The 22,666-nt window shown below is 35.6% G+C and overlaps 1 protein-coding gene across 4 annotated transcripts in view; it reads left to right on the top strand.

Moving 5' to 3' along the window:
- Lrp12 (LDL receptor related protein 12) overlaps window positions 1–22,666 on the top strand; it is a 57,203-nt gene that overhangs the window by 25,054 nt on the left and 9,483 nt on the right. For 2 of the 4 annotated variants that reach the window (XM_069991243.1, XM_069991244.1), the window contains exons 2-4: window positions 475–531; window positions 14,823–14,958; window positions 21,032–21,234. In XM_069991243.1, coding sequence (XP_069847344.1) covers window positions 475–531; window positions 14,823–14,958; window positions 21,032–21,234 — 396 coding nt within the window. The remainder of the gene's footprint in view (window positions 1–474; window positions 532–14,822; window positions 14,959–21,031; window positions 21,235–22,666) is intronic. The other 2 variants (XM_069991245.1, XM_069991246.1) reach the window with 1 other exon arrangement.

Raw genomic sequence — 22,666 nt, 5'->3', positions numbered from 1 at the left:
ACCAAGATATAATTCTACCGCTGCTTTTAAAACAATTAGAATTATTGGTACAGAAAGGTTAAAATAAGACAGAGTTTTAAAAAAAAAAAAGTACCAACATGTGGACCTTACAATAATCACTAGCCTGTGCTGACTAGACACTCTTAGAGGAATTCTGTTTAAACTGAGCTGTGGTTTCCTCTCTTCAATAGTGGCACCAGAACTTCCTTATTGATGACTCCTTGTTAGAAATTTCTTTCTGGTGTCAATTAGGTCTATGTATTTGACCTTTTTATTACAGTATATTGTTATGATTTCCAAAGTGTTTGTCTTTTCCCCTACTACTATTATGGTTCAAGGCTCCTTAATATTGTGTTTTAAGATTATTATAAAAAGAAAACTTTATTTTGTAAATATTAAAAGTAGCTCGGTGTAGTTGTTTCTCTTTACAAATTTTATCTTGGAAATTAGTTTATTCATTATGTTTAATTTTAGGAAATGGTGCTCTTGCAGAACATTCTGAAAATGTGCATATTTCAGGAGTACCAACTGGTAAGTCATTTTTGTAATGTTTAAATTTCATGCATGATTTATGTGGTAAATATTGAAAGCCACCTAGTATCTTATAAAGTGATATTTGGCTATAAAAATTATTACTGCTTTTGCAACATATAATAGGGAATGAAGTAACTGGAACATAGAGAAAGTCTCATAAGATAAAAATGATACTTACATGCCTGTGGTTTGATTATACTTTCAAGCGATCTGCTTATTTTAAACCAAGAGAAAAGTTGGGTAAGTTGAACTAGTATTTTCTTTCCATTCAAAGTTTATTTGAAATGAAGTAAATTAAAATGTAGTTTTAAATGTTGTCCTTAGGATTTAAAACCTTAGAAATTGTTTGGCTTTTTGCTGGTTAATTGAAGATAAGAGTCTCATGGACCTCCCTGCCCAGGCTGGCTTCAAAATTTGATCCTCAGATCTCATCCTACTGAATGGCTAAGATTACACACATCAGTCACCAATTCCTGGCTTGCACACAAAAAAATAAATGTACTACGCATTAACCTTACTCTCATAGTATTTTAACATCTCAGAGAATACATTTATTTTTTCTTTCGTACTTACATATTATTTTAATGCTTGCTTAAAATTCTCATCAAGTAGCTACATTACAGTTAATTTTTTTGTACATATGAATGTGTTCTTTCTAATGAATCTTCCTGGTATGGATCATTTTGTAGAAGGCTTCTTTATCTAGCCCTTTTTAAAATTTCTAAGGCCATTTCCTTAGCACTAATTTTTAAGAGTAAAATTTTGTATCAAAGGTCATGAATAATTTAACAACTCCAGAAACACTTTAATAAGTTGCTTTCAAAAGCGTTGTACCAATTTACACAGGTCTTTGCCATGTATAAGAGCACTTACATAGCCAGGCGCCCTGGTGGCTCACGCCTGTAATCCTAGCTACTTAGGAGGCTGAGATCTGAGGATCACGGTTCAAAAGCCAGCCCGGGTAGGAAAGTCTGTGAGACTCTTATTTCCAGTAAACCGCTAGAAAACCAGAAGTGGCATTGTAGCTCAAACAGTAGAGTGCTCACCTTGAGCTGAAGAGCTGAGGGACAGCGCCCAGTCCCAAAGTTCAAGCCCCATGATTGACCACAAAAAAAAAAAGAGCACTTATATTGGGTATGTCCACCACTTGCTTGGAAGTTTTCCTTATTGCTTTGTTTCTTTTTCATTTTCATCTGAAACATTGATCAAAGACAACATGTAGCATTGGTCAAAAGAACCTGCAAAATTATATTTAGTAACTAGCAAGAGACACCTAATTAACTGTTACTAAGTCCTATAGGAAAGGTGAGAAAGGACCACTTTGCCTGCTGCTTACAGGTATAATTTTCCTGTATTCTAGAAGTAACTGCAAACTGCCATCAAATAATCACGGCTTACGTTTTATTTTCTTTCAGATTCTTTATAAGATTTTAAAAATTCTAGAGTTGTGAATGCTCTATCTAGTATTGATGCCCTTCCAGCAAAGCCTCAAAATACTCTGTAACAATATCTGAACTTAAATCAGTGGTTAAAAACAAAATCTAGTTTACTATCAGGTTTTATGATTATCACAAAATGCTGTTAATTTGTAATCAAATCAATTGCAATTTATATATCCTCCTTTATATGTCCCTAATTTGAAGAGGCCACTGCTAAATTATTAGCTTTAAAAAGCTAATAGTATCATCATTAAGATAGTCCTGCAAGTACTGGAAGAGAATTTTTTTTTAAAAAAAAAGCAAGTCTCTACATAGCAGGTAATAAATAGTTTGGATAAGTGATTTTTGAGAGGGTTGGAGCCTTAACAAGTGGAAGACTAGTGGAGGTATTTAGAGAAGACTTATTAAATCATGAGCTCCAAGTCCAGTTTGTTTCTTAACAACTGATCTCTGCCTCCTCTCTTCTGTGCTTCTGTGTTTTCAGCAAGAGTCACAGCAAGCTTCAAATATTAGTAGTTTTACACACTTGGGAAATAGAAGTATAGCTTGCTTTACATTTTTGTCTTTTGTGGTGGAGAAATTAGAAAATGTCACCACTGTATCAATAGTCTGTGTACCCTGGCAGGGGAAAAAAAGATGGTCCTCTTCTACCCTTAAAAAATGGTATTAAGCCGGGTGCTGGTGGCTCACGCCTGTAATCCTAGCTACTCAGGAGGCTGAGATCTGAGGATCGCGGTTCAAAGCCAGCCCGGGCAGGAGAGACCGTGAGACTCCTATCTCCAATAAACCACCAGAAAACCGAAAGTGGTGCTGTAGCTCAAGTGGTAGAGCGATTGCCTTGTGCTGAAGAGCTGAGGGACAGCGCCCAGGCCCAGAGTTCAAGCCCCACGGCCGACAAAAAAAAAAAAAAATGGTATTAAAGGATGAATCTTCCTTATTCATCTTAGGCTTTGCTAGCAAAGATCAGTTATTCTTCCCACTTAGAAACTTTAGAGTGAATGTAAGTTTTTTAATTGTATTTTATTATGGCCCTGTTTTTCTATTTTTTTCTTTTCTCTATGTGTATTTTGTACCCTTTCTACCTTTTTTTGTATTTCCTTTACCCTCACATAAATCTTCATTACTGTTTGTTGGTGATCTTGAAGAGACCAATGAATTACCTGTTTTGATTAGAGTTAATGTCCAAATAAAATATTTTAGTTACTGAAGAATGTGACATATCACAAAGGAATAATCCTGTTGCTACCCTTCTTAAATATAAACTGAGACAGGAATATTCATGTACATTATAAGCAGCTGTGGATATAGGATTTCCCATTTGACATAGAAAAATGATTTCTAGTAATTGCTTTGAGACTAATGAGAGTTCTGAGTAGGAATGACAGTTCAAAATTTTTTCTTGCACTTATTCTTAACTGTTACATGTTAAGTTAAAACTTTCCTATCCAGTTTCAGCTTTTTGCTTGTGAACCAGAGATAGGAATCTTGCTAATTTGTCTACATAGGCTGGCTTTGAACTAGATCCTCAGATATCAGCCTCCTGAGTAGCTATGATTACAAGCATGAGCCTACTGACACCCAGCTTCTCTTCTGACTTCTTGTTTTTTTTTGGGGGGGGGGTCCAGTTGTGGGGCCTGAACTCTGGGCCTGGGCGCTGTCCCTCAGCTCTTCAGCTCAAGGCTAGGGCTCTACCACTTGAGCCACAGCACCACTTCCGGTTTTTTTCATTTTGCTTATGTGGTGCTGAGGAATCGAACCCAGGGCCTCAGGCATGCAAGGCAAGCACTCTACCACTGAGCCACCTTCCCAGCCCTCTTCTGACTTCTTTAAAAGAATGAAAAAAAACTGGAGTAATTTTTAGGAAATTCTATTTATGGCCCATCTTTGTGTCTACTCAACTATCTTCCAGCCTTAATTAGTTGACTGTTCTGACATTTCTGTTGTGAGAGAGCTCAGCTTAGTTTCTCTGTGGTCATAAAATTCATTCAAGGAATCTGTACAGCAAAGGGTTAAATAAATCAAGACTTAGGCAACAAATCCAGTTAAGTTAGAAGAAAAAGCTTTGAAACTTAAGCCATTTTTTTTTTCTTCCTAGCCTTGGGCTTCCTAAGTTTCCTATTCAGCTTGCAGACGCCACAACATTCAGACAAAGAGCTACTGTAGTACTCTTAACTTCATTCATCTTAGATATTCCAACACTCATTTGCTCACTTTTCCTGTGTTATTAATGACCCATAGACTTCATTCTATGCTTGCTTTCAAAGTAACTATCCATCCCATCCTAACATATTTGAGAATACTACTGTAGATACTCAGCTTACGTGCTTTCACCATCCATTCCTCTTTTAAAAAATAACTTCCTCAGTCTCCACTTATTTCAACTATTTTATTCCAAGCCCTTAAGCATTATACCCATAGTTACCTATGTGTGAATTCTGCTTATCATGAAAGGTAGAATATAGGATGTGTGTTAGTTTTCTTACAAAGATACCTAACATAAACATTGAAGGAGAAAATCTTTATTTCGGCTCATCATGTCAGAGGTATTAGTTTATGGTCTTTTGGCCTTTTTGCTTTGGGCCTATGGCAAAGCTGGACACCATGATGGAAGCACAGAGCAGAAGACTGCTTATCATGGTGGCTAGAAAGCACATGACAGAGAGGAAGGAGACAGGGTCCTAATATCCCCTTCCAGGGCACTCCGCAGTGACCAACTGCCTTCCAAGATATGCTTCTTTGAGAAATGCCACCGCCTCCCAGTAGCACCATAGGTGGTGACCAAGCCTTGTGAACCTTTTTAGGAGACATTGATGTTCAGAACCATAACTGGTGCTGTTTATAAAATCTCTTTTTATTTTCAATTTCAGAGATACTAAGAAGCAGCTTAGTACTACTTACTGTCCCTAGAATTTTAGCAAATAAGATTTAGTCTTCAGAAGCTTTAAAGCTAAGTATACTCTTTTTCCCCTACAGTTATTTGTTATAGTTCCTCCACATCCATCTTGATATAGGGCCAATAGGTCACTCTTCTTCATTGAAATTCTGTTTAAGCAGCTTCCTTTTACTCCCCTGATAATTACTTTACTCATTATGGAGAGCTCCTTAGTGGACAGGCATTTGCCTTGGTGGTTAAGTGTCTAGCTTCTGAAACCTGGCACCCATACTTGCAACTATGACACTTGCTTTTTGTTTCTTTGTTGCCTAAAAATTATTACTTTATTTCTGTTTCTTTTGTCCCCCTCCCCTTCACTTCCTAAATAGGGATGATAATACTAAGATTTAAATGAGAAAAAGGTCCTGACAGATAATATGAGCTAAATACATGTTAGCCAATTTTTAGCATCATGGATCTATGGGCCAAAAACTATATACAGAGATCTTGAACTTCAGAACTATAAACTTCTAATTTGCAACAGAAATCTGATCAGCAGTACTTTTTCAAATTGCAATTGATTGGTCTCCTAAATTGACAGTTGGTCAGTAGATATATAATATTCAGGGCAGTCATTTAACTACATATTCTAATTTTTCAATGTATCATTGCCATTTAACATTTGCAAACTAAGATAATAATGAGCAGTACAGGAGAGTGTTGGGCTAACTGAAAAAGTGACTTACGGCTCTAGCCCTAGCTACTCAGGAATCTGCAATCCTGAGGATCGAGTCACAAGGCTAATCCGGGCAGGAAAGCCTGTGAGGCTTTATCTCCAATGAACCACCAAAAAGTGAGAAGTGGAGCTGTGGCTCAAGTGGTAGCTTACTAGCCTTGAGCAAAAAAATTCAGGATAGCACCCAGACCTTGAGTTCAAGCCCTAGAATTGCACAGAAAGAGAGAGACAGACAGAAAGACAGACAGACAGACAGAGACAGAGAGAGCAGAGACAGAGAAGGAAAGGGAGAGAGTAGAGAGGAGAGAACACACTAAACAGCTTCCTTCCATGCCAGGGAAGTATACGTGTGGCATGAATGCAGCATGCACTGTTTTTTAGTAGAATTGTATTTGTATAATCACAGCCCACCTTCAGTTCTACCAGTCACTGGCTGAGTTATGAGGAGGTACTTTCACTCCCATCTTCAGTGGGAATCTTTCCTGAGATGCTGTCTTCCCAGTGCAGGGTGTCTAGAGCAGTTGTGATTTGAGAAAGGCCTTCTGGAGCAGGAGTCATGGCTTCAGATGGCAAGGAATAATAGTAAAGTATCCAAAACAGCTGTGCTTTCACGAAGGCTCCAGCCTCCTACCAGATAACTGGCAGTCCCAGCTTCAGGTTGCCTGGCCTAAGAGAAGGATCCAACTTTACCATACGTCCACTTCTGATACTTTCACCATGGCCATCTGATTTATCTGGAGCTCTGACTGACTAAGGCCCAGAGGCAAGTACTGTGTCTCTGAGTCTTCCCCTTTACTCTTCCTGGGTCTTCATCATTGTCCTGGGACCACAAACAACCTTGTAGAGATTGTAGGCCAGGCTTCAGGAGTCAGGGACAGGTTCTTAAGAGGCCTCCACTGTCCCAGTTCAGCTGATCCTGTTGCCTTTTGAGCAGAAGCAGCCAAAATTAGTAGTCTCATTAGGAAAAGGCCTATTGGTTGAGTCACAGTGGGTAAAGGGCACCATGGCAAGCTCTTGCCAGGGAGAGAGAGAGAGCACATGGTGAGACAAGATGCCAGAGAGGCTTATTCGTATTTCCAGAACTTGGCATTTCCTTGTATTCATAAAATAATGAAATCACAAGTATTTATAAGACTCTGTACTGTAGTCTTAAAAAAAATAGATGACTACGGTCACCCATAAACACTGTCATTTCCTTATGATCAGCATGAGCTTGGTTTTACTCCATAGTAAAATTTTTGTAAAATAAAATTATCTAAGAAGAGGAGCTTTTATATTTTATTTTTAGATGATCTCTTTGCAACACTGCTTTCTCACAAAATGATATGCATCATATTCCTTCTTTTTATAGTAAATCCACCTTTGTTTAACTAGTGTTTATAGAAATACTAAATTCTTCTAACAATATGTTTCTGTTAAGCTGTATTTATTTCTTAATATAATATAATATATTATATTATATTATATATTATTATATTAAGAAAAAAATATTTGTTTATAATCAAGTCCCTCCCTGTCCTAAACTTACATTAATACATTTTTCAAACTTTTTTTTACTATTATTATAAAGGTGATATACAGAGGGGTTACAGTTATATAAGTCAGGTGAAGAGTATATTTCTTTTTGGATAGTGTCACTTGTTTTCTCGCTCTTTGCTAGTTTTTCCCTTTCATTCCCATCCCTACCCACAAGTTGTATAGTTCATTTTCAGTGTAGTGTTTAGTAAGTACCCACGTATAATACATTTTTCATAAATTTAGTCTCCTATTTAAAATACCATGTATCTAACCTTATATATGTAGTTTATATTTTATCATTTCATTCTTTCTATATTGTATTGTGTGCTCTCAGGTGAATTGTTTCTTAGATTCAGCTAATCATACATAATTGTTACAAGTTGTCTCAGGAAATTAAGTGATCAGTGAACATAGCTTACTTTTGATTCTATTTTAGTTTTACTATTTATTAAAACCTGACACACGGTTTTCATGCCCCTTTTAGTCTCAACTACTTTTTGCAATAAGGTGTCAAAGGTTGTCAGTTTTAAAAAGAAACCTACGTTTTTATTTTTTGAACAGGAAATTGTACTTTTTTCTTTGGTAGATAAGTAAGCTCTAGTCATAAATTTCTTTGCCTACTTCTTTTTCTCTAAGCTTTAAAAAAGTTTGAAATTGAAAGGCATTTTATTTGACATTATTTTGAAGTGATCCTCTCTTCTCCAGTGTAGTCTCTTTAATAAAAACCATGTGAACACTTCAAATTCTTTTTTTTTCTATTTGAAAGTTTTTGCATATTCATTCATCAGTTTTCTATTTTACTGGTTCTTTTCTTTTAAAAAAAAGTCATTGTCTTGAGTAGTTTCACAAAGGAAGTGCCAAATAACCAAGCAGTTTATGAATACAATGCATTGTGATCGGTGTCACCTCTTCAGCATTCTCACCCCCACCTTTGACTCGCCCCTTCTCTTAGTTTTCTTAATTTTGTGGTATATGCAATGAATTTTTAGCTTCATTCCACCTTCTCTCCCCTTCATTGGTCTACCCCTTTCCCCATACCTCCCTCCCAGCTTGGAGCTTACCAGTCTGTTTATAGATTTATAGGTATATTCTAGCTACCACAAATGAGGGAAATCGTGTGACCTTTGTTGCTCTGAATCTGGCTTCACTTAAATTTTTTCTAAGTATTTCCATTTCCTTACAAGTGATGCAATATAATTCTTTCTAATGGGTAAATAAAATTCCATTGTATATACTCTGGAAAGCAATATAGAGGTTCTTCAAAAAAAAAAAATAGTAAACAAAACTGTCCTATGACCCAGCAATCCCATTCCTGGGCATTTATCCAATAGTACACAGTTACAGAAATGCCACTGGTACAGCCATATTTGTTGTAGCATTATTCATCATAGCAAGATCTGGATCAGCCCAGATACCCCTCAGTGGATGAATGGATCATGAGAATGTGGTATACAGGCACAATGGAAGAATACTCAAATTCTTTGCATTTGGGCAGTACTGGAGTTTGAATTCAGAGCTGCACTAGACAAGTGGCACTGTTCCTTGAGCCACAATTCTAGCACTTTTACTCTGGATTAATTTTGAGATAGAGTCTCTCCTGGGCCACAGTAGCTGTGTGGCACCACCTCCACCATTTTTTCTGTGGAGATGGGAATCTCCTACACTTTTTTTCCAAACTGGCCTAGAACTGTGATCCTCCCAATCTCAGCCTTCCAAATTGCTAGAATGACATGTGTGTCTAGGTATTGATTGAAATGATTTTCATTGACCTTGACCCAGGCTTGACTCAACCACAATATTCTTCCATTCTTTGCCTTCAGATTAGGTAGGATTGCAGGCATGAGCTACAAGTGCCCAGCAAACACTTTGAATTTTTTTAATAGCTCTAATACATCAGTCTAGTTTTAAAAACATATTTCTGTGCTTTTCCATGAGAATATTTAAATGTTTTCAGTAAAAGCACATAGAAGTTTTGAGCATTCTTCAGTCAGTTTTCACCTGATTTTCTGAACTATACAATATCATTTGAATTTTAAGCCAGAAAACTAATACCAAAAATCTTTCTTTTTTTTTTTTTTTTTGGTCCAGTCGTGGGGCCTGAACTCTGGGCCTGGGCGCTGTCCCTCAACTCTTCAGCTCAAGGCTAGTGCTCTACCACTTGAGCCACAGAGCCACTCCCAGCTTTTTTCTTTTTGCTTATGGGGTGCTGAGGAATGGAACCCAGGGCCTCATGCATGCAAGGCAAGCGCTCTACCACTGAGCCACATTCCCAGCCCCTAATACCAAAATCTTTTAAGAAATCCATTGAAGAAGTTCTGCCTATATTCATTCTTTGTATATTCGTTCCTAATTGACAGCATACACATAAATGCAAACAGTGTATATTTACCTTTTAGTGTAGCTTAACCCCAGGTTAAAACCACTGTGTTGAGTTTATTATTCCAAATGTCCTGAATACTAGACCCATTGAGAATTAAATTAACATACGTTTTGAGCAACTAATAGATAACATAATCCAAAAGAAGATGTTGTCCACATTGAAAGTTTCTCTTTGTTGTTATTTTAAGGTGTGTGTGTGTGTGTGTGTGTGTGTGTGTGTGTGTGTGTGTGTGTGTGTGTGTGTGTGTGTGTGTGTGTGTGTGTGTGTGTGTGTGTGTGTGTGTGTGTGTGTGTGTGTTGGTATCTTTTTTTTTTTAACCAATACTAAAAAGCCCTTTAATTTGAGGGAGGGAGGGGCTTCTATTTCTGGAATTAAAGGAAATTTATAGAAAGTGTATTTGTTATATAATCATCCAAAAAGCCTAAATTTTGTTTATAACTGAGGACACTGACTAAAATAAGTTCAGTAGAATAAAATTGTAGTTGAGTTTGAGTATCAGAGCTGAAGTGTTACAATGAGTGGGGACTGGGAAGTGGTGTATAAGGCACTGAAATCATGGAAGGAATAGGGTCCAGAAGAAAGCAGTTGGAAGATTTGGGCAGACAAAATGTAAGCAGTAAAACACTTCTGATTCTCTAAGAGGTGGTAAAAAGTAAGCCCTATTTCTGACTGACATTTACAGTTTTTGACATTGTGAGGTCTTCCTTTTATTCTAATTTCCTGTCCTTAAAAATCCTAATATTGTTTGTGATTTGGTAGTGGTGGTGGTGGTTTTTGTTTTTGTTTAATCAGTTGTGGGGCTTGAACTCAGGGCCTGGGCACTGTCCTGGAGTTCTTTTGCTCAAAGCTACCACTTTGAACCACAGTACCACTTCTGGTTTGAGGGGTGGTTGATTGGAGATAAGAGTCTCACAGGGACTTTTCAGCCCAGGCTGGCTTTGAACCACAATCTTCAAGTATGCCTTCTGAGTAGCTAGGGTTACAGGTGTTAACCACAGGTTTTTAAAGCCCCTTTTTACTTGATGCAGCCAAGTGATGCCTAAGCCAATGAAAATTCAGAATATAGAATAAAGAGGATTTGGAAACACATAGATCTGATGTTAATGAATTTGAACTTAGAATGTCCAGTAGATATTTCATTAAGAGAAGTTTCCAGGTTTGAGAGTTTAAACAGAAACGTATAGATAATAGTTGAAATTCTGTGGGTAGATGAAATCTTCCATTGAGAGTGAAAGGAGGAGGAAACTTGAGAAAAAAGTGTGAACACTACTATAATGGAGGATAGCTGAGGAAGGAGGATCTAGTGCTAGAGAACTGGCACAGAAATAGTAGTAGAGGGGTGTTCTCAGCAAAGTCAAGGTAGAATAAAAGAAAGTAAATGTCAAGTGCTCTGGAAAGATCAAGTTCGTTGGAAACTGAGGGTACGCTGGATTAGGCAGTGAGATGAGTAATAAATGGCCTTTGCTTCGTAGTATGGGTAAGAATTGAAAATCTGATTTCAGCATGTCAAAGAAAAAACTGTGAGTGAGGAAATGAAAAATGTATTGATGCATTCTCATGAGCATGTGAAAATACATCATGATAATGAGGGTAACAGGAGGGCTGAAATAGACCACGGAGGAATTCAAATAGCAGCTCCTTAACACATGAAGAAGTTTAACACCGAACAAGTTGTAATAGTTTATAGTGTGACAAAGCTAAGAAGTGGCAGATGGAACAAACAGCATCTGCGTTTAATGATTGCATATTCACCAGTATGTATAGACAAACTTTTAACCCAAAACAGTGGGGGAAATTCAGTGGTTTCTTTTAGGGATCAAATCTATTCTTTCCTAAATACAAAAGAAAATAAGTTGTGATTAGGGTGTGTTTAGTACTTGGGAAAATGTGTTGATTAAGAAGTCTCTGAATCATCATAAAGAAATGACTGATAAATATTTAAGGAGCTAGTATGTTTAACAGGATTTAAACATTATGCAGTAATAGTACATGTATCAAAACATTACAAGTTACATCCTTCACATATACAGCTCTTATATTTTTATGTGTTAAAGAATATGTATTTCAAAAGCCACTGGAACAAAAATACCAAATTCATCCATTTTGCAAATGTGTAAAATGAAGTCAGTGAATTCAAGCAGAAACTTTGGTGCTATAGTGGGTTTTTAAAAGGGGAAATCATTGGTATTTCAAAATAACATTAGCCAAAGTACATGTGAAATTAGAAATAATCTTAATAATTTGTTTATCTGCTCTTCTAGGGTTTAAACTTAGGGCTTTTGTCCTTGCTAGGCAGGCACTCTTACTACTTGAATCACACCTCCAGCCCTTAATTTAACATGGTTTGTGGGGGCATATCTTACCCTGTACATTTGTATGAAAATATTTGTAACATGTTTCTGAGCATCATATAAGAGATTAACTCTAGTTTTTGATATAAGAGCACCACCTACAGGCTTCTCAGGTATATGGAAATATAGTTTTAAACCTAATAAAACCTGATAAATTCTTTCAACTTTATTTTCTATAATTAGCCTGTTGGTTATTTAAAAGTTGTCTGTTTGTGAGACAGTGCTCCCATATAATTGTCTGCTACATAGCACTGCTATCAAATCAGCAGTATTTGAGTGTGTATATGCTGATATGATATTATAATTTGGAGTTAATATAATTTAACTGAAAATTGTTACTAGTTTTAATGTAGATTAATCTTTGAATGAAAATGAACAATTTTCACAGTGGGAGAATAATTTTTCATATTTTGATTATTTTGCCTGCTTCTTTGTATGTTTGTTTCTGCATGAATTTAAAAATTTCTTCAGTATGCTTTGCTAAGAAACAAAACAGATCTTGTTATCTTTTTATTAAATTCTTGTTAAGGTAACTCAGAGCAAAGAAGCAGCTAACCTAGTATTTTATTATCAGCTCTTAAAATAAAATTGCATTTGGAAAAGCTATTTTTTCTCTAACATATCATTCATTAAAATTTTTCTTACAAGGGAATTTACTCTTAATAAACTTAAAGACCAGTAGAAAAAACAACAAAAGAAGGAAGTATTGGCTGTGCTGGCAGTGGAGATGATTGCTAAGCTCTTTGTGTTGGGCCTGTGTATCCTGTGCAATGATCTCTGTGTCCTGAAAGCAATTAAAAGCAAGATCCCTTTTGTAATATACTCTGATTCCATTGTAGACACTTTTTTGACATGAACACATTTTCTGCAGAAGAATATATTTTTTAAGTCTTTTTTTTTCTTTTTTTCTTTTTTTTTGGGGGGGGGTGGGTCCAGTCTTGGGGCCTGAACTCTGGGCCTGGGCGCTGTCCCTCAGCTCTTCAGCTCAAGGCTAGTGCTCTACCACTTGAGCCACAGCGCCACTTCCGGCTTTTTTCCTTTTGCTTATGTGGTGCTGAGGAATCGAACCCAGGACCTCAGGCATGTAAGGCAAGCGCTCTACCACTGAGCCACCTTCCCAGCCCAGCAGAATATATTTTTAAACCCTTGACTGCATATTTTCTTTAGAGAATGGGTTATTTTGTGGAAATGTGGCTTGGCTTTATTAGGAATAAAGTTTTTTTTGATAAGATATTTTCCAGCATTCTTAATCTAAGTTGAAAAGACTATATGATATCTGTTACCAAAAAGAAAAAAAAACACTTTTTTTTTCCAACTTATAATTGCAGTAAGGTTATTTGGCTATCTACAAATTAGGTTACCTGGTTTTTAAACTCAGAGCAGAACTTAAAGAGCATGGTAGCTTAATCTGTATAGTGTGCCAGGCACTTTGTTTGATTCATTCACCCACTCAGCAACTTAATGGGTATGAGAATAAATTTACTAATAGTATACCTCTTTCCTTGTGATTTCAAAGACAAGCAGTAATATATATACTTTGAGTTCTCATGTGTTTTCTTTAACTTCAGTATGCAGTTTCTAAGAATTTCCCAGTATTTCTAATAACTCTAACATTCGTACCTAGTCTCCATACATACCATTTATAGTTCCTAATTCTCTGTTACTTTAAAAATCAAGATGTTAACTTGTTGAGATTTTATTAAATAAGAGGTTGTGCTTTTTAAATTCTAATGAGCTTTCCTCATTTATTTGTTTATTTTTTGTAGCTAAGTAACTTTATTTTTAATTGAGGGAAAATAAATGACCAGATCATGACCTGAATTCAAGATTGGTAAAATGTTTAACTATGTTACAGTGAGACTTCAAGATAATACAAGAATTAATAATTCAGGAAAGTGTTGGCATTAGTTTTAACTTACTCTATAAGCTAAAAGATTTTCTTCTGTGATAATCAGATATATAATTTTATTTATTTATTTATTTATTTTGTCTGGGTGAGGCACTGTCCTTCAGCTCTTCAGTTCAAGACTAGCACTCTACCACTTGAGCCACAGCACCAATGGAGATAAGAACCTCATGAACTTTCCTGCCCTGGCTGGCTTTGAACCGTGATCCTCAGATCTCAGCCTCCTGAGTAGTTAGGATTTAAGGCATGAGCCACTGGTGCCCAGCCAAATAATATTTTAAGCATTATTTTATGAGTTTATTTGTCAATAGGTGGAATCATTTATAATTCTGTAATAGGTTTAAGATATTAATGGTATAAATTTCTACTTTGCAGGAATTTTGAATATTTTGTTGTCTTTATCCAATCATTCACTTATTAACAGAATCTTCAATCTAGTATCTTACTGTACTGTGTTTATATATAAAGTGCTGTAAAAGCAACATGATGATTTTAAAGATTTGAATGTTGTTCAGTAAATATTGAGCTTTAGGTAAATTAAAATAAGATAAATACAAATGAGCTAAAAAAAAAAAATATGGATGAGCTGGGCATTGGTAATTCACACCTGTAATTCCAGCTACTCAAACAAAGATTCAGAGGATGAGGTTCAAAGCCAATCTAAGCAGAAAAATCTGGGAGATTCCATTTCTAGAGCAATGAGTGAAAAGCTGAGCTGGAGGTATGGCTCAAATGGTAGAGCACCAACCATGTTAGCACAGCACCCTGAGATCAAGCTCCAGTACTGAAAAAGAAAAACATGGATGATTCAGTTACCTAGCAATCCAGACATAAAAGATCCAATTTGAAACCTTCCTTGTCTGCCCAATGCATGTATGTTTTTAATTAGAGTGAAGTGCTTTCTCTAAAAGGGAAGAAATTAAATATCACATTGGAATGGTAGACGCTTTCTAAGATTGGTAAACCGTACCTTATTGTATACAATTTAATGCCTAAGATGTTGGGGTCTTTTGGTAAATGGTGACTTATTTAATTCTGTATCTTAAAGCATGATAATTTTCCAAGGTTTCTTTGGCTATCTTCCAGCTTGTGGAGAGACCCCCGAACAAATTCGAGCACCAAGTGGAATAATCACAAGTCCAGGCTGGCCTTCTGAATATCCTTCCAAAATCAACTGTAGCTGGCTCATTAGGGCAAACCCAGGGGAAATTATTACTATAAGGTAATTCTTTTGTATTACTATATTATACTTTATTACAAAACAAATTCAGTTTCCAAATTGGAACTCGTAAGGTATGGTGACTGAAAAAGATTTTTCAGAAATACAAATAAGTTGTGGCAGTGTCATCTTAAGAGTTAGAGTAATACTCAAAACATGTGTTTTAAGTAATCTTGGGCAATGAGATAAATAAAATTTACTAATCCTCTTGAAGATCAAGCTTATGTCTCCTTAGGTGAGTCCTCTACAAAAAAAAGTTAAAACATGATTTGTGCATGTACATATATATATGAAACTTTAAACAAACTGAATGCTACATCTAGAAAAATCTTTTTTATGTTTTTGGTTTTTTTTTTTTGTAACTAAAACAGAAAACATTGTTAAGAATACAAAATGAGATCTGGGCATGTAACCCAGTGGTAGAGTGCTAGTATACATAGGCTTCTGAGTTCAGAGGGAGGAAGAGAAGGAAGAAGAGGAAAGGAGAAAGGGAGGGAAGGATGAAGGGAGGGAAGGAAGGAAGACACTATAAAACAAAAAGCAAAATAAACATAATTTTAAGTTTCTGACAATATGATATAATAAGAAAAGTTACAATTAATTTTGGCCAGACACAGTGTTCCACACCAGTAATCCCAGCTGCTTGGCTTGGAGGTAGAGGCAAGAGGGTGGCCAACCCTGTCAAAGTCCAAAAACAGCCCTCAGAAAGAAACAAACAAACACCTTATCTGAAAAATAAAGTAAAAAGGATGAAGGTTCCCTTGTCTAGGGATTTCACAGTTCTAATTTAACAGCCTACCTTCTCATCTTTTTCCATCTTCCTTATTTATTATTTACTTTTTTCCTTTTGATTTACAATGCTGAGGCTTAGTCAGCGCGGGCACTCTGCTATGGTCCACAACTCCTGTTTTATATTTTTAAACTAATAAGAGAACCATTCTCTTGAGAAACATAACTGTCTCTGTTTTGCTTTTTCTGTGGGAATGGGCCATTGTTTCCCTCAGTCTGTCTCCTCCAGGCAGATTGATCAAGAAAGATAAACCAGCACAGTTATCTTTCTGCAATAGTACCATTAGAATTTGACAAATAGACCTATTTCTGTTACATATAATATGACAAAGTCTAAGTGTGCTAAATGTAATATTACAAACTAATTATACTAAATGTAGCTGTCGGGTATTTTAAAGTTCTAATAAAATAACAATTTTGCCAAATACGAGACTTCTAACATACAGTATCTAACATTTATAGCAATTTAAATCTTTTTTTTCTTTCTTTCTTTTTCTTTTTTGCTGGTCCTGGGGCTTGAACACAGGACCTAGGCTTTGTCTTTGAACTTCTTTTGCTAAGCGTTAGCACTCCACCACTTGAGCTACAGCTTCACTTTCAGCTTTTTTTGTTACTTGTTGGAGGTCAGAATCTCACAGACTTTCCTGTCTGGGCTGTTTCAAACTGTGATCCACAGATCTCAGTCTCTTGAAGTAGTGAGGATTACAGGCATGAACCGCAAGCCCAGCAAGATTTTCATCTTTTAACCTAATCATTAAAGTTCAGTTTATCAGGTCACTATGAAAAACTTGGAAATTAATGCCAGCCCAGGAGACTTACATGGAGATACCATCTCGTTTTGATCATGTGTTGGAGCAAGATGCAGAAAAAAATCAAGTGTATACTAACAAAGACAAAATTGGAGGTGAATTCTAGGTCTACAGGTAGAGATCCTAAATTCCAGGAGTTAATAATTTGGGGTTTAAATAGGTAAAAAAAAAGTATAGTTTATAGTAATAACCAAAACACTTTTAAATGATACATAAATATATGTAAAGAGATTTTTACATGTGATTACTAATATAAAACCTTACATTAGTCAAATGAATCTTATTCCATAAGCAAATGCAGCTTATTCCAACATGCAAATTAGTTAGTATTAGGAAATTTTACATTGATTTAACTATTACAAGTCAAAATATATATGATTAGATGCTTTAAAGTATTTCGGTAGAAAGAAAATGCACATTCATTCCTGAATATAAAATAAAAATCTTTACTAAAATTATATTAGAAACATGGTTTTAAAAAATTTGGATTAAGGAGGGAAACAATAATTACAGAGTATAAACAAGCAATACCAAGAGCTCTCTGTATAAAACTGGCTGAAGTTGGTAATGTAAAGGTAATTTTACTTGTATTCTTTCTGAAATTCCAGATTGAGTCTCAGTATCCTATTTGAGTCCAGCTATTTTGCTCAAGAAAGCAGAAAAAAAAATCCACAAACCACTACCTGAACCCTAACAAACATAAATGAATTTACTACCTACTGATTCTGTGGAGAATCTGTAAACCACCATTTGGTGCTAAATCTTGAGTGGAGACTGACTTTAGAAACAAGAAGGAGAGGGCTTAAAATGAGAAAAGGGTGTGGGAGAGAGAGAAAGGAAAAGGACCTAGGAAAAGCCCTCTATAAAATCCACTCACGGGGCTGGGAAGGTAGCTCAGTGGTAGAGCGCTTGCCTTGCATGCATGAGGCTTGGGTTCGATTCCTCAGCACCACATAAGTAAAAAGAAAAAAGCTGGAAGTGGCGCTGTGGCTCAAGTGGTAGAGTGCTAGCCTTGAGCTGAAGAGCTGAGGGACAGAGCCCAGGCCCAGAGTTCAGGCTCCACAACCAGATTCCCCCACCCCCCCCAAAAAAAAATCCACTCACAACCAAAAATGTTAATAAAAATGGCAAGTAAAATCAACCTGGAAGCCAGGAATGATGGTGTGCACTTATAATGCCAGGATTCGGGAGGCTGAAGCAGAAAGATCATGATTTCAAGCTTAGCCTAGGTTACATATCAAGGCCCTGTCTCAAAAAACAAACAAACAAACAAACAAAACTGGAATTTTATAAATTATTTCAGACATTCTAAGATTTATGATGTCAGGAAGGTCTTAACCTTTCATCTAATGAAATCTATAGATTCTTTTCCAGCATAATGTTATTTAATTCAAAACAGGTATATGTAGTTATAGTAAAATAGTTATTTATATATTTTTTTAATTCTCACTTAACAATATATGCTGATTAACACATTGACATAGCACGTGACAGTTTAATAACTTCTGTAATGTCAAAGTAACTTAAGTATGAGTACTGTGTTTTGATATTTATAAAACTAAGAGGTAATATGAAAATAATTGGTTTCTAATGGTGACATAATGGCACATATTATAAATATTACATGGTTTGTTTTTTATACCATAATTGAAAGAAATAGAGGCTTTTTTTTCACTAGCGGCTAGTGAAAGTAAAGTTATAAATTGTTTATGCATAATTTGCAAATTTGGAAAAATAGAAATACTGAATACTCCTACTTAGCCTTCATTAGAAAATAAAAGTGTGTTTTAGGATTTGAACTAAAGATATAATATAGATGAAAGAAATAAGAATAACAATCTTGAGCTTCTTGTAGAGGAACAGAACCTTAAAAACATTGATGTAGCCAGGTATCTGTGCTCACTCCTGCAGTTCTAGATACTCACAAGACTGAGATTTAGAGCATTATGCTTTGAAGCCAGGGTGGGTAGAAAAGTGAGTGTGATTCTATTTCCTACTAACCAACAAAAAGCTGGGCTGGAGGCATAACTCAAGTTGAGGCAGAATACCAGCCAAGCAAGCAAACTAAGCAAGCAAAAGGCCCTGAGTTCAAACCTCAGTACTGGTAGGGGAAAAAAAATTCATACACACATACACAGAGAGAGAGAGAAAGAGACAAGAATGAAGGAAAATAAGAACACTGAAATGGAAATTCTTAACCAAATAAAATTGAATCTTTAAAAAGCAGATTGAGTAGTCAATTTTATTGATTGATTGGTTTGTATGATCTTACTATAGACTACTTTATAACAATGCACCTAAAACAAAACTAACATAGAAAGTCTAAAAGGGGAAGACAGAAAAACCTTTAGAGATGCTAATCAAGAGAATGATAATATAGGAAGAGTGACACCAGATAGAATAAATACAGCTTGAGGCATAGTTAGTTAGTAGTATGAAATGGGATTATTCCCTAGAATGATTGATTAAAAAATATATCAAATTTGGTGTCTCTAATAACATAGCCTAAAATACATGCAAAGCAAAATGCAGAGAATTACCAACAAATTCGACCAAGCCATAGTTATAGAAGAAGGTTTTTAAATATACCTATGCTTAAATACAAAGTATATGGGACTTTTTTTTAGTGATTATAAAATCACAAAAGAATTCTTCATGCATTTCAAACCTACAATGTTCACTTTTTGTTTGCTCATTGTTGCTTGCTGCACAGTCAAAATAGAGTATTAAAGCCTATATGCTTGGAAATGTATTTCTCAGAAACTCATAATTCTTGCCTTAAAGAGGAAATCATAATGGGACTAATTTCTATTTTAGGGAAATGATAACGGGGGATTGAACTCAAGGCCTTGCACTATATAGGCAGGTACTCTACCACTTGATCCATACCTCCCAGTTCTTTTGCTTTTAGATTTGTGATCCTTCTATCTCTGCTTCCTGAGTAGCTGGAAATACATGTGTACACTACCACAAATGGCCTTTAAACGTTTTTTAAATAACCTTAGAAAAAGTGTTGTATATCAAAACTGTTGGGAGTGCATCAAAAGAATGCTTAGAAAAGTTTACCAGCTTAATTAAGCATTTCTTACTTTAAAAATCAGTTAGATGGAAAATAGGTAAGCTCAACATTTAATTCAGTGGTTTAGAAAAGGAATTACAGAGTAAACCTTAAAATAGAAAAGGAAGGAGCCAGCAATGGTTTCTTGACACCTGTAATTCTAGCTACTCAGAAGGATGAGATCCAGGAGATTTAGTTCAAAGCCAGCCTGGGAGGTAAATTTCTGAGATTTCTGTTTTCAAATGACCAGCAAAAAGTTAGGCTGGAGGAGACATGGCTGAATGCCAGCTGTGCAAGCAAGCCAAGCAAGTGCAAGGCCTCAAGTTTGAACTCTGGGGTGGGGTGGGGGGCGAGGAATCGGGTAAACAGTAAGATTGAATGGGTTTTCACCAAAAAAAAAAAAAAAAAGCTAGGCGCTGAATGAAAAAAATGTACAATAAAAGAAAACAATTTATTTTAAAAGTCATCAAAGATTAGTCTAGTTTTATTTAGATCTTTTTGTGTAGTTTGATGGAATGGATCATGTATTAGGGTTCGCTAGAAGGATAGAATTAATAACATATATATATATATATATATATATATATATATATATATATCTGTACATACCATGATAATTGTTAAAGTAGATTTATTAGACTGGCTTACATGATTGTTGTCTGGACATTTCCACAATGGCTGTCTGCCAGGTGCTGGAAAAAGGTTTGCTTTTGTCATAAGCAGTGGCTGATTTTGTTTATGTTCTTATTTATTATTTGACTTTTTTTGTTCTTTATTTGTGCCCATATTTTGTGAACTACATGATAATGTTTATAAAGTGATTTGTATAAAAGCAATTCCCAGTCTCAGGCTTTTCAAACTCTTTCTTGTTTCATCATTTTTGTTACTTTGTTCCTATTTGCTTTATAAAAAGTATAAGCTGTAAATTTTCTCTTTAGTAAGCATATGAGCAAGTTTACTCTAAGACAAAACTGACTTTCTCTGTGTATGGTTCAGTTCAGGAGATGATAGACACACTGGTGTTTCTGTTTCAAACACAGACAGTTTAGGATGTTGCAAATTAGTGGGTTTTTCTAAATATTTAGTCTCACTGAGGAAAAGGAAAAAGGTGTCAACTATCACCTAGTTTTGAGCATTCATTTGGAATCTCATATTACCTTATGAAAAAGAAGTGCTATTCTGGAATTTGGAAAAGAACACAAATATTAAGAACATAAATGCAATATTATTATTTATTAATGATGTGGCTATTATGATTTGTTGATGATGTGTTAATTTGTTAATAATGATATCCCAAGAAAGGATATATCACTGTTACTATAAAGGTTTATAACAGTGTCCTGTGTTACATTGAATTATTAGGAAATTTTTTCCAAAAATTTTTAAGTAGCCTTTTCTAACTTTTCAAAATGTTTTGTAGTTTTCAGGATTTTGATATTCAAGGATCCAGAAGATGCAGTTTGGACTGGTTAACCATAGAAACGTACAAGAATATTGAAAGTTACAGAGCTTGTGGTTCCACAATTCCACCTCCATATATCTCTTCACAAGACCATGTTTGGATCAGGTTCCATTCAGATGACAGCATCTCTAGAAAAGGCTTCAGACTGGCATATTTTTCAGGTGTGTTTCTAAAAAGAAGATGCTGTTGAACCAGGTTCTGTAGTATTAATTGTTCAGTCACTTCAGAGCTAATCTTCTGTGTCCATTTAACTGAGTAAACAAGGTAGCTGAGTTGAAGATTAGACACTGAAGTCAAGTACCTTAGAACTATACCTCCAAAAGGTGGTTTGTATAATCCTAATAAAATGATTAAGTTCATAAATTGAGGTTGGTTTTTTCCTAAAAATCTTAAATGCATTTATTTAAAATGTAGACCTTTCTCCCAAGTGCTTACCCATATCCTAAAGTTACTTCAGAATATACTTTTGTATGTATTAATTACTATCAGTCTTTACATCTTCAAAGAAAAGACTTGACCAGTTTCACCTCCATAGTTTCAGAAGTTTTTTTTTTTTGCTTTTCTGAAACTATTTCCAAAAAGTATAACCAGATCATACACATTCTTTTTTCTTAAAATTACAGTCTTTGTAATATTTACCTTCCAAAGCACATTTTCTATAATAAGTTTTAGGTGGAGAAGTAAGCATTGTTCCAGCATTGCCAGTTTGGGAACTGTGGGACTCTAACGTCGTTTGGATGCCTTACCCTATGTTATTATAAGGATTGTTTAAGATGAATACTAAAACTGTTGGAATCTATAAGCACATCAGTACTTTTTTTCTCCCTTGTATTTTGATAAAAAATGTCTTTAGTTTAACTTTCTGTGATACTTTGTGTTTATGTTTAAAAATAGAAATTACACAATTATAAATTACAAAAATAGTTATGATTGCATAAAATATGAACAGTTTAATGATAATCTTAGCAAAAATGAAGCCTAAAAGTTTGTAAAATGTGCCATGATGTATATAGCAAAGTATTAACTTGTTTATATATGAGGGACAACAAGGAAGTAAAGAATATGAAAAGAAGTTTGTGAAGGTGTTTGTAGTGAATTAATTTTTCTTCTGTTTTTGGTTTGTGCTGGTACCTTGAGCTCTCACTCAGCTTTCTTGCTCAGGACAGGCACTGTGCTACTTGAGCCACACCTCTAGCCCAGCATTTTGCCAGTTAGTTGGAGAAGGAGTCTCAAGGACTTTTTTGGCCAGAGATCCTCCAGATCTCCTCCAGATCATCGGTAGGCTTACTGGCATGAGCCACTAGTGTCTAGCTGAATTTTTGTTCTTTAAGAATATTTATTTAGGTGGGCACTAGTGGCACCCATGTTTATAAACGTAACTACTCAGGAGGCTGAGATCTGAGGAGCTCAGTTCGGAGCTAGCCCTAGAAGGGAAGTCTGTGAAACTCTCTCCAGTTAACTGCCAGAAGACCAGAAGTAGCACTGTGCCTCAAAATGGTAAAGTACTAGTCTTGAGCAAAAAGAGCTCAGAAACAGCACACAGGCCCCAAGTTGAAGCCCCACAACCAACAACAACAAAAAGAATATTCATTT

This window comes from Dipodomys merriami, unplaced genomic scaffold (assembly GCF_024711535.1).
Source record: "Dipodomys merriami isolate MVZ:Mamm:240054 unplaced genomic scaffold, mDipMer1.0.p SCAF_4, whole genome shotgun sequence".
Classification (NCBI taxonomy): Eukaryota; Metazoa; Chordata; class Mammalia; order Rodentia; family Heteromyidae; genus Dipodomys; species Dipodomys merriami.
This window is presented reverse-complemented; position numbering and strand designations above follow the sequence as displayed.